We start from the raw sequence: 13,320 nt of genomic DNA, 5'->3' as shown, positions 1-13,320 counted from the left end.
TATACAATGGATGGCTGTGTCTGAGTTTCTTTGGCCACTCTTTAAAATGGATAGGAAAAACACAACATTCTTTCAGAAAAGTCTGAGTGAAAATGCTTAAGATGACTAACTTTTAATTAAAAGCAACAGGGTGATTTACAATTAGTTCATTTCTAAACCAATAATTTTAATGTACTTAAATAGCAATATTTAAGTTGTGAATATAATATAAAATTTTAAAAAACGGTCATTTATTTTGTACTATCTTATATAATTGTATCTCTCTACATAGCTGTCTTGTACGTACAAATGGAACCAAAACCTTTTCTATTCACCTACTTCGTATTTAAAAACTGACCCAACTGAAGATACGTGTCTTCTTTAGAACCCTCATCTTAAACCTTGCATAAATCTTAGAACATTATTTCCTTTATAAAAAATAAGTACAAAACTTTCAAAGTCTCTTAAAACATAGGACTTCGAAAGAAGAAATCCAGCAAAATCAGGGGAACTCTCAGTTGCTGTAAGTACTGAAGAAGTACTTGCCATAAATGAGTAACATGAATCTTGTACTTTGTGAAAGGTGATGAACTCATTTGTTGTTACCACTGAAGCTGGGAGAACATCCTATGTTCTGTTCAGAGAGCGCTTAGCATTTTTGGAGTGCTATCATAAAAAGAAATTACCTCACATATTTTTGTTGGAGATACAGTATTTATGCAATTCTAGTTTTCTAAAAGTTACACTCTTTGACATGTATGTAATCTGCTTTCAGCATTCAAAGAGCAACTATTTTCTTTTTGTCACAAAATACATTGAAGCTAACATGTCTTTGCCTTACATCCACCTGGACTTAACACGTTTTGTAAAAATAATTCTATTACCAGCAAGAATTTCTAGAGAGTTGTATCCCAGGATCCTGTCCCACAGAAGCAAGAGCTGATCTGTAGCTAAATAACCAGAAAATGCTCGTACCATCCATTTAAATGAAATTCGTAGCCTGCAAACAAGTGATAAACAACAGTTACTATATTTCTGTCTCCCATAATGATCAGACAGATCCTCTATAAACTGAAAATATTTCATTATTCTTCTGCATTTCTCTTCCAGGAAGAATAACCATTTTCTCTTGCTGCATTAATAGTCAATATTTTCCTTTGCAATAGCCATCAGAAAACTATTTAGCATCTCATTTGACAAAGTACTAATATCATTAAAATATTCTGACCAAACAATCACATTAGAGGGATCCTCAGCTATTATCACCCCCAATGTTTCATCCTTTCTGCTATTATGATGGATACCAATTATAACAGCAAGAATTTCAGGTTCTGTTGCACTTGGTGCCATGAGTACACTATAGAATGACAGCCTCTTGCTCTCTCTCCCCTTCCAGTAGCTTCTGCTGTAACTAACACATCTCTGTGTCTTCTGTCCCCTAGGAAATAAATCACTTAGTTCCATCAGATCCGACATGAATAACTGAAACTCAGCTGAATGATGCAGCGTTCCTCATAGAGCAATCTTCTTCTTTTTCATAGAACATACAGAAGAAATGCACAAAGGACACATACGCAGGTTAGACTAAGGACCCCAACTGACTTTCAAGGAAAACTGGCACATGGATGTTTGCACCTCTGAATAATTTCCTGTATCTTTTAAATTAAAATACTACAGAACAGCTTTTTCAGAACAACGAATCTGCAATATTTGTAGCAAGTCAGAAAGAAGTACTTACGGCTGAGCCCCAATTTCTCGAAGGTGATAAAAGAGCTGGGGCAGATGGGTTTGTAGAAGAGTCTCAAACAGCAAGCACAATGATACAATGCCCTAATGAAAGAAGAACATATTCTGAATACTAACACTCATCCTGTCAAATCTGAGAAAACAGTATCAGCATGTAAGTACGCACGAATTTTTAATTCAAGCAATAAAACACTATTAATAATATAATACACAGCTCAGGTAAGCAGGGCACAAGCAGCTCTAATGCCTTCAGTCACTAAAGCCTTGCTCCTACAATTCTATGTATGTATTAGCAACATAATATGTTGTGATAGTCCCTTTCAGCTCTAAGTTACTTATGGTATTTGTATGTCAGGGTCTAAGTACTTAGTGGGTTATTATAATATGACCTACTTGAAATATTTCCACTTTGATGAAATAGACCTCAGTTGCACTAAAAAACAGAGGATGTGAGAAATAGTATCTCTCTGATAACTAAAAACAAACAGCAATGGGGATAACTACAAAAAAGTTAAATGTAAACACATTTTAAAATAATTTCTTTTAAAAATTACCATGAAAATGAATAAATACCTGTCTGACCTGTTTCCCTGCTATTAATGACTGAAAGCACAATGCACAGCCTTGAAATGGTGTATCAAGGAGAGCATTTTCTTTTAACCAGGAAATGTTTTCAAAAAGTAATATAACTATTCAGAACTTTGTGAAGGAGGAAAAAAAATAAATATATATATATATATTTACTATGTTTTATTCTTCAAAAATAGAAAATAAGCCAATTGCTACAATTGTCTTACATTCAAGACAGCTGGCCCTGGTCATAAACATAACTAAACCATTTAAATTCATCTAGTAGTGCTAAAAAGCATGTGCTGTCACACAAAGATACTTGAGTTAAAGAAACAGACATTAACTTGATATTAATGAAACAATATCTGTATATTTTAGTCCCTCTACCCCAGAAAATCCTTATGTGTGCACTTACATGTCATTAATTAAAATGATAGTGAGTATGCATTTATGTGACTTCTTGAACTGGGAAACCTATTACATAAAAGACCTGACTCTGAAAAAAACCCCCACACCCTCATAAAAGGAGAACTGTATTATTTTAAGGTACATGATATTCTATAGCCAAGACTAACGTTGACATAGAAAACAGAAATATCCAAACTGGAGTTAATAATTTTTCCAAGCTTGCCTGAAATATTTTATTATATTTAAAAGGATATATTTCAATCGCATAGAAAATCATGCCACTGTATATTATTGTTCCATAGCAAACAGAGTATCAAGTGAGTGGGTTTTAATTCCTAATGAACTTACAGAGGGATGAGAAGAGATGGAATGGAGTCTGAAGAAAAAACGCACATACATCTCACGGAATATCTGATACAATTTGGAAGGTTCATGGTACAGAAAACAAAGTGGAGCAACTGAAAGGATAAAAGAATTATAATTGACTCAACACTCTAAACTGCTAAAAGAGTTCAATGATTAAGTGCATGAAGTATGAGGAAAAAATCAAGTAATTTACAACAGTACAATTTACAAAAACAATACTAAACCAATTATTTAGAAAGAAATATTTTATAATAGAGTCTATCATTTGACGTAAAAAGTTAAGAAAGCAAGTACAATACATTCTAGGTAGTAGTTCTATATATTTCAAGAATCGAAACTAATTAGAACCTGCTTACTACAGTGCTGGCTTCCGAAGCATAAGAAATACGCTTTAAGGATAGCTTCTCTGGGGCGTAGGGCAACAATACGTTGAACAGTGCGAGTTTTTGATTCAACCGTCTATAACTTCCCATGTGTCCTTGGGCTAGTGACCATCTCCGAATTGGTTCCCCATTTGTAAGACCAGAATAAGTTTACTACTTGAAGATGAGTGTTGTGAAAACAAAAATATTAAAAAAATAGCTTTAGGTGCCACAATAACATCACATAAGTATGACAGACTGATAGAGGCCTGTTTATTTCTTGTAAGATCTGAAAACCATGGACATTTGGTAGTTTGCTGCTTAGAAGTCTTTTAGTACACCTGATTCAAAGTAAGAGTTGGCTACATTTGTAAAGCAGCAGTTCTCAAACTTTTTTTCAATCAGTCCCTTTTTTCTTTTTGTAAAAGTCTAGCATATAGATAAATCTGTTGTATATATATGCTGCACAAACATAATCCGTTCCCTCTGATTGCCACTCCATTCGTTCAATGTATGTTTCACAGACAGTTGTTCTACATACATATCTGTAAATAGCCTTTTTCTTGTCCACTCATCACATCTACTGCTTCATTTTACAGGTGCATTCATTATGGATGACAGCTGACATTTTAACACACTCATAGTCTCTACCTCTACATTCACCTTCCCTTCCAGTTTTATTTACACAAAGCTAGGGATATGGACACATTTGTCTCCATACATATGTATACATATGCACATAGACATATGTACATTTATATATATATATGGGTCTATGCATGTGTGAATTCATTTTCATATATATATATATCAGAGAAGATGGCTTAATAGAAAACTGTGGCATATGTGTATGAGAGGTGGGGTGCTAAGGTAGGGTGAGATGTTCAGAGAAATGTGTATTTACGTAGGGGTAAGAAAAGCAGAGGGTGTTACTAGTGTGTATGTTTTTAATGATTGAAGATGGAGGTGCAAGCCTTGGCAGCGTGCATATGTACATAAAGGCCAGGAGGATAACAGAACAGCGCCTGACAGTTGGCACCCTACAAGTGTATGCGTGCAAACATGCAAAAGTGTATAGGATTTACATAAGGACCCAGATACTTCCTCCTGTAGCAGCACAGCATGGAATACACAGGATGCTCTGCTTGGTCCCAGCTACCGTACCCACGGCCTGGAGTTAACACTATGTTTCTGCTGCCTTGCTTTTCAGCCTACCTCCTTCTCACAACCAGCATATTCTAAGCCCTTGCAAAGAGAGAGGACAGGAGGGAGGGAAGAAGCTCACACCCAGTTTGAGAGACGCTGTTCTCAAGGGCAGAGTCAAATCCAAACATTTTGAAAAGTGGTTTCACACAGAAAAAGTGAAAGCCTCCTAGTAAGTACCTAAGGAAGAGTTTGTAACTAAGCTGTTCATTACTTCAGAGACTTAAGATTCCCTCCTCAGGTTCAAATTTGCATTTCATATTTAAATAGCCTGATTTTAATGATCGTGTGATCATTAAACTTTATTATTAGCAAAACACAGCATTTTAAGTATAATCTTAAAATCTGCTTGTCCTGTGATGCCACAAACACCTTTGATAAATCAAAGGAAAAAAATGAAAAGCTGTAACAAATAGTCTCACATTGTTAGAGGATCTCTGCACTAGCTGCCTTGTTACGTCTGAGACCTGAGGAGATTTTTCTGCTCTTTTCCTAGAACTCTTGTTGATATTTGAGCTTTCCTCTGTGCAGTAAAGTAGCAACCATTCTAGTATTTAATGCTCCTTTAACACCTGTTCTAGGCAAATGGATACAGCAACAGGCCTTTCACAGAATTCATGTTTTTAAGAACTCTTTTCACAGGTAACTTGCTCTACCCAGAAGTGAAACACAAGAAAAGAGCACTCTGTCAACCAACTTTATCCCTCTATTCATGTACATTAAGATGTATAGCTCAGCTCTTAGCTCTCAAAGAAGGAACTCCCACAGGGTAGTGAGCTGTAATATAAGTAAATAGAAACAGCCTGAAATTTTTAAAGTTATATACAACAATCTTCATACACAAACAGAATACACACAAGTTTAAAAGTTGCAGAAAAGTACATACAGCTTTAAACTGCAATATGATAAAAAGCAATCCTGAGGTTTTAAGAGTTTGAGTCACACTTACCATACATAGAAAAGCCGTGAAAAGGAATTACACCTACAAAACAAAAATATTTCTTTTTTTATTCTATTTCTTTTTATCCATGTAAAAAAATCTATTTTCCCCCCAAGTTTCTAAATTGTATTCTGCCTACCATATGAATAAAATATTTCCTTGTTATGGCACCTGCAGTCTTAGAGCTCAATCTTGTAAATATTTAAGTACAGGAATTGTATCACTTACTTCAGTACAACCAACTACGTGCTTAAACACATGCTATGGTTCCTACAAAGCCAAGTAAAGCTCCGTTTCCATGAAGTTATTACGTATAAGCTTTGCTGAAATCAGAACCTAATTTCAGATAAATGACAACTTGTAAATGTCATGCACTGACAAGGAGGGAGCAGGAGAAAAGGAGGCCAAGACCTCTAGTAATTCACGTAGTACTTGGATAAAACATTCAGAGGACTTGGCAGTTGTATCACGACAGTTCTCTCCTCCTTTCCAGCTGATCTTAGCTCTCATTCATTAATTTTCATATAGGACCGGTAAGAGGGAGCTGCTTTGGCAAAAGGTCATAATGCTTCATGGTTACAAAGCTGCAAAGAATTGCGGAGGCAAAAATGGAAGGAGAACAAAAGTATGTGCTACAACTGACACCACTGGAACACAGAAGACATAAAACACAAGGCCAGAGACACAGATTTAAGATGGATGACGTAAGGCCTTGAAAGCAAGAGCAAAGAGCGTGAACTTAAAATAAAAATGCAGCGCAAAAACAGGGAAAGGATTCAATAGACAGGGATTGAAATGGTCAAAATAAGATCTGAAAAAAAGAATTTTAATAACTGAAGTAACAACAACAGCAATTATATTAACTTAAAATTATATAGATTAGTTATGTCTGAATTTTTAAAATTAACACAAATTTTGAAAGGAAAAGACTTTAAGGTGTGGTTTGTTGAGTACTGAAAAGCTGGGGGTCAGACAGTTTCAGCATGTATCATTCAGATCCTCTAAGTGGTGATACAAGACTGGAATACAAGCTGTTGCACCAGAAGTTGTTTTCCTTCTCCTTCCCACACACTTAGACAAACGCCGTATGGGACTACTAACACCAGGCTGAATGTGGTTTTGGAGTAGCTTCAGTCCAGCTTACTCCTTTAAATTAATGAATTTTGCAGAATAACGCAAAACATAATTTGTAATAGAAAAAGAACTTATCATGTATTTGAGAAAAAAATCCTGTATCTTTCCAATCTACCACTAGAGGATGCAATAGTATAATTCTTACCATTCGGAGGATAGAAAACAGCATATTCTTCCATTCCGAGTTTTCCTGTGAATCATCAAATCAATTAAAATGTGATTAAATTATTAAAAGGTGTAAAGATGTAAACTAAAAAGGTAGGTTCTAAGTTACAATTATAAAACCCATAACTAATTACATTATTGACCGTTTGATATTGTCTAAAACAAGCAAGCAATGCAATAGGACAGGTACAGTGTCAGATACAAAACCAAAATGCAGCACCAATAAGGGAGGATGACAAAGAGCAAAATAGAGGAGGAAGACTTCAGCAATGCTACCCCATAGAGATTTTATTTGGGTGTGTCTTAGGAGCTCTAAAGCTGTTTGCTGCAGACCTTGAAGACAGCTCTATGAGGGCATAAGGTTGAGGGGTAAGTCTGCCATGCTGTGGCAGACTGACCTAGGGACAGGAAAGGCATTTAAAAAGATATAAGAACAGATAAAAAATATTGAAGGCTTCATTAAGCCTGTAACAGAGAGGAAGATGGATGGTATAGTTTTGATACAAAAAAAAAAATATTTAAGTAATCTGTTGGATACAAAAGATTAAGTCAAGACAATCACTGATAGTATAGACTGACCATGTAACTTTTTATCTTCCCTGCAAACTGAACATGTTATATTAGTTAACTGTATTTTAATTATAGAACCTATAGAAATATAGAAGTGTTTTTAAGCATAATTACAACTAATTAAAAACTGTAATTATTTTCATTTTAAAATGAGAAAATTCAACTAGAAAATGTAATTACTTATATGAAAATTTATAGACTATTCAGAGATCTAAAGGATCTCTGTGTATTTTGTTCATTCTACACAGAAGAATTTAGCACAGGGAACTTTTGTCAGGTTCAATGTAATCTGGACTTAGATATTTTCCTGTAGCATGAATTGACTGAATTAAATTCAAAATTACCCTGCAAAGCTCTTGCCTACTACCCCATGAAAATAAAATCCAGCTTTTTCCAATTACAGAAATCAGTTGTTTCATTAAACAAAAAAGAATTTTTTACTTTTCCTTTAAATACTTTGCTTGCTGTGCAGCCAGGAGTTGCAATCTGGAAGAAGAGTATTTTTAGCATAAAGCACACCTCTTGGAAAATTAGCCAAAAATAGGACCTACAAGCCTTTCGGATTTACACTGCACAGGTTCAGCAGAGATTTAGGTTTCAGCAACTTCACTTCCCAGGTTTGTCTAGGAATGAGTAGGATGTTCCCCATGGCTGTGTTTCTGGGCTGCCATGGCTTTGTGCCTGAAGGGAGACCTGGGGTCCCACTGCTGTTCTGCTCTCAGGTGAGCCCTTTGCTTGTGTCAAGAAGTAGGTAAAGAAAACTCCCTAATTCAGTAAAGAGAGAGAAAAGACCTACAAAGCAATAAAAGAAGAAGAAAAAAATTAGAAAACAAACATTGCCTCTAGTGACATAAGAAGCAGCAAGAGGAAAACTGTCAGCAGAGGTCCTGTTCAAAAAAAGTACTTGGTACGGGGATCACGTTTGGCTAAATACACTGGCATGAGGGACCAAGGAAGAATATGGGAATGCAGAAGGGTAAGGTACATGGGGAAAAAAAAAGTGATTGGATGGCTGAATGATTCTAGAAGGAAGACAAAATTAGGAACCTCTGGGTAAAGCCAAGGCAGTTGAGGATCTAAGAAGCAAGGAAACAGAGTCCAGAGGTATGGCATTAGAAGTTGGCAGAGAAGGCAAGCGGACTGAACCAATAAATTTAAGATTGTTAAGAAAAATAGGACTCACATGAGAACTTAAGCCAAAGAACATACAAAAGTAAGCTAACACTCTGGAAGATGCCATGCTTTGGAAAAAAATCAGTGTAAGTCTGCTTGGTAGAGCTCTACTCTCCCAGACCTTTGCACAGAGCCCACAATTCTTCAGCAACACGTTCTGCTCCTGTCTACGAATATCAGCAAAACTCGCTGCTTTGGGAAGATAACATCCTACCACCACTTCCAGTTGCTAAATTTATTGAAGGTGCAGAGGAAAACGTTGTGTATTTAAATTTCTAGCTCTGATGAAGATAGATGTTGTCAAGGATTTACCATATTGTCATAGTTGTGTGTTTAATTTATTTTGGTAAAGCACTGGAGAATCACACAGAAAACTACAGTAAAAGAACAACATTGCAATCTGGCCTTCATGTGATCAGTTTCTAAACTGTGAGAATCTGTGCAGATGTCAACTGGATACATGAAGTTTTTATTAACATTCTTTTAAATGTAGTCTACCAAGTGTAATGAACATAAAGCAAATTCACATACTGTATTACTGCAGCAGTCAACAAAAATTCCTACAACCTTTTTTAAAACAACTCCTTTTACCTCGTATGTATGATTTGGGTGGGGTGGCACTACTGTAAGTAAAGTGTTCCAATACAGATGTATCTCGGGAAAAACAGAGTAATACCTGTAGAAAAGACAGCATATAAAAATCAGCTGACTTACTGGATCAACAAAGCAATGTCAAACAGATTTAAGGACCTGCCTTAACTAGCACCTATTAGATGTTATTGAAGAGAGCTAATAAGGTTGAAACCTCTCGACCAACTTAATTTACTTTTCTGTTCAAATTTCCAGGCTCGCTTTGAACTTGCTATGATTTTACCTTCACATTCATTTGTTGTCAGTAAAATATCCACGTTCTCCAACCCTCCTCTTTGCCTCTCAGCACAGGTTTATCCCCTTCTGTCACATCATTAGTGACTGTGCATGCAACTGGCTCCTTTGATGTCTATTAGATTATTTTTCTATTCAGTTACTATGACCTGGGGAAGTCCTAGTAAGTGAAGAAGCAAACGAAACATTTACATTTTCGCATGCGTGCAGTTCCAGAAGACTGATCCTTACATTCGCTTTTGTTCCCAGGAGCTTTACAGAATGCTTGCACGATATTCAGTTCTTTCAAAAAGCACAGATTATAATGTTCACCTCGTATCCATAAGTTCTGAAATGCACACTGCATTTTGTAAAATATATTTGTATTTTTTATTGTTTACATAAATGAAAAAACCAGTATTCACAGCAATTGAGTGTAAAATTAAATAGTAAAAGCATTCCTAGAAAAAATTAACAATAAAGAATCTCATCCTATATGCAGTTGTAAAAAAATGTAATAATTAGTATTGTACTTGAAAATTTTCACATTTTCATGCAATGAAAGACTGCACTATCAAGAATGTACACAAGAGGGCAGACGTAAGACAGACTTCAACTTGCTGCTGACTTTTTGCATAGAATCATAGAATAGTTTGGGTTGGAAGGGACCTTAAAGATCATCTAGGTCCAACCCCCCTGCCATGGGCAGGGACACCTTCCACTAGACCAGGTTGCTCAAAGCCCCGTCCAACCTGGCCTTGAACAATTCCAGGGAGGGGGCATCCACAACCTCTCTGGGCAACCTGTTCCAGTGCCTCACCACCCTCACAGTAAAGAACTTCTTCCTTACATCTAATCTAAATGTGCCCTCTTTCAGTTTAAAGCCATTACCCCTTGTCCTATCGCTACGTGCCCTTGTAAAAAGTCCCTCTCCAGCTTTCTTGTAGGCCCCCTTTAGGTGCTGGAAGGCTGCTATAAGGTCTCCCTGGAGCCTTCTCTTCTCCAGGCTGAACAACCCCAACTCTCTCAGCCTGTCTTCATAGGAGAGGTGCTCCAGCCCTCTGATCATCTTTGTGGCCCTCCTCTGGACTTGCTCCAACAGGTCCACGTCCTTCTTATGTTGGGGGCCCCAGAGCTGAACACATACCTTAAACCCTCTCTGCTCTTGCAGGTTTTAAGAGTTTGTTTGATTGTTTAACTGTAGCCGAGGTGTAAAAGGTGGAAATGTTTTAGATGGTGTTTCACTACATAATTTATTGTGACTAAAAACGAACGGATTTTTCCTTCAACTAACTATTGCAAACATTTTTCAGATATCAGCGTTTGTCAAAAGGAAACATGCAAAACTGAATCACTGTGACATCTGAACATCATTGCTTTTTTTTTTTTTTATGGAAAGCAGGTCATATTTTGAGACTTTTTCTTCTTTTGAACCTCAAAACTATTTCTCAGATACAAACATCTTTTAAAAAATAAATAGTTTCTTTATCTCAAACAGTTTAAGCTAAATATTATTTTTGCGCAATACACAATCATTTTCATAGCTGCCAAAATATAGCTGACAATAACAATAAACAGGCAAATGTAATTCTCTGTATATGTTAACTGAGGTGAAAGAAAAAGAAACTAATCTAAAAAGGACGTAAATTATGTTCTCTCATAGGGGAAAGAACGTAACCTTAATTTGAGGCCTGCTTTCTTAGGAATACAGTGCCCAGTACCAGTATCTGGAAGTCTTTAAATTAAGACTATGCATCTTTATAAGAGATAGACTCTAGTTCAAACATAGGTTATGACTATACCTAAAAACTGCTGGGTAAGGTTCTTTGCATTTGTTCATTATGCAGGATGTAAGACTAAAGTATTCAAATTAAACCTCTGGCCTGCAATAATGAATTTACAAATTTATTAATTCATGTATTATTTTTCTCATTCACAAAAATGATAATGCTAAAGAAAACAATTACACAAACACCTTTTTAAGTACAGAAATGTTTGGCAAACTATTGGATATTTATAATCAAAACTGAAAAGAAAACCACTGAATTCAAAGGACTGAGAAAAAGAAAAAAAAAAAGCCAAAGCTTTTATCAAAAAGAAATTACTATATTAAAAGTAACTGTATTCTATTTCAATAGTTATAAAGAAGTAATAAAAACATGTAAACTTTGGGATAAAGAAAGCAAAGATATTAAAGGAAATAAATGACACTATTTCACAGTGTTCTTCCTGAAAAGGATTGCATGCTACTAAAGAGGTACCAATAATCCAACCAAATATCCTCATTGTTATTTTATGCCCAATTTTTCTGGTTGTGACGGATGCTTTATCTGTTAAGTAATACACAGACAAATGCCATACTCTGCTCAGTGACTTGGAAAACTTAGAGGCAGTAACTAATCATGAAAAAAACCACAAACCCAGTGCAAGCATAGAAATAATTTATCTGGTTTAAACTAACATTTTCATTACCTATTTTATTTAGCCAATATTTAATTCCAGTTATCATATGAAATCAGTAAATAATATTCCATATCAAAGTGACTCATACTGCAGAATTTTTCCAGGGGCCATAGAACAAAATCATTTGGCAGCAATGCATTTGCAAATTAGGTTGGAAGAGAAAATTATCAAGGAAAATGGGTAACTTTCTTCTAGAAAAGAGGCTGAAGAATACCATGAAGTACCAAACAAAACTAGAGCAACTAATAATTATAAGTTTGAGATATTCTTTGCCTCAAAGCCTTGCAGTAAAATTAGCTACTTAATTTTTCAAAGATTTTTGGCGACTCTCCTTCAAATTACTAAGGATAGTTTAGTCCTTTTTATGATTTTCATTCTGTAATCATTCTTTTAATTAATATATACAAAAAAATACAACATTCACCTGTGCTATATATTGAGAATGATCAACAAAATCTATTTCTGATGATCTTAAAACAAAAGATTATACTGTATACTAGTTCATACTCCTTCATAGATTATAATCCCGCATCCACTGGAACTGTCAGTTAATGATCAATTAATATGCCTTAGTAGTCTATATAATGAATGAAGCAGAAATAAGAAAGAGATTTTCACATCCCACGATGAACAGATAATGTTACAATAATGAAGATCATCTTTGACCCTTAAATCAAGAAAAACTTCTACATGCAAATATTTTAGTGAATAAATATCAATGTTTGAGTTGTCATTATGTAGTCACTGTTCAAATTCAGAAACAAATTCAGATACAGATCTTAATATTGTAACTATTTTTAAGTAAAAAAGGCTATAATTTCATGAGGTTATAATTTTAAGTATTAATGTTTAAATGCTTATTATGCTAAAATATTATCTGTAGGCACAATTGAATAGTATGCTTAAATAGTAACACATATTTTTATATCTATCTGGACTAAGCAGCATTAAGGACAGTTTCTTGCTTAGATAAATTACTAGCAGTTTTACATATTGCCATCAAAGAAGAAATCATTTAGTTTCACATAGCTCTAAAACAAAAAAATTAAGCAAGTCTAACCTAACAGATGTGACTAATGAAACTGAAAGCACTGTGGAAATGGTAACTTTGCCGCATGACATTTATGTTGACACTGCAATCAACTACACATTAGGAAATTCATAAATGTAATCTCCTTCTATTTAAGGGCATTTGACAGGCAGCAATGAGGATAATTCTTTATAAATTAGCTGGGTTCCCCATTGCTAGAAGTAGTTTTGGAATGGGAGCAATCCTAAAAGTAACCATACGTATCACTACCTTATTTAGAATCAACGTCTTCAATTTAAAAATATGTCAATACAATATCTTTTATGCTTATTGCGGTAGGTCACTGT

At 35.2% G+C, this 13,320-nt stretch overlaps 1 protein-coding gene across 2 annotated transcripts in view; it reads right to left on the bottom strand.

The window, feature by feature from the left end:
* The window catches only part of TBC1D19 (TBC1 domain family member 19), a 53,744-nt gene that overhangs the window by 1,578 nt on the left and 38,846 nt on the right, over positions 1 to 13,320 (bottom strand). For both annotated transcript variants that reach the window (XM_050896433.1, XM_050896434.1), the window contains 6 exons: positions 9,208 to 9,292; positions 6,854 to 6,898; positions 5,584 to 5,616; positions 3,052 to 3,161; positions 1,718 to 1,809; positions 864 to 979 (listed from right to left, as the gene is read on the bottom strand). In XM_050896433.1, coding sequence (XP_050752390.1) covers positions 864 to 979; positions 1,718 to 1,809; positions 3,052 to 3,161; positions 5,584 to 5,616; positions 6,854 to 6,898; positions 9,208 to 9,292 — 481 coding nt within the window. The remainder of the gene's footprint in view (positions 1 to 863; positions 980 to 1,717; positions 1,810 to 3,051; positions 3,162 to 5,583; positions 5,617 to 6,853; positions 6,899 to 9,207; positions 9,293 to 13,320) is intronic.

The sequence above is a fragment of the Gymnogyps californianus genome, chromosome 4 (genome assembly GCF_018139145.2).
Source record: "Gymnogyps californianus isolate 813 chromosome 4, ASM1813914v2, whole genome shotgun sequence".
Classification (NCBI taxonomy): Eukaryota; Metazoa; Chordata; class Aves; order Accipitriformes; family Cathartidae; genus Gymnogyps; species Gymnogyps californianus.
Note: the sequence above shows the minus strand (reverse complement) of the source record. Positions and strands in the feature narration are given on the sequence as shown.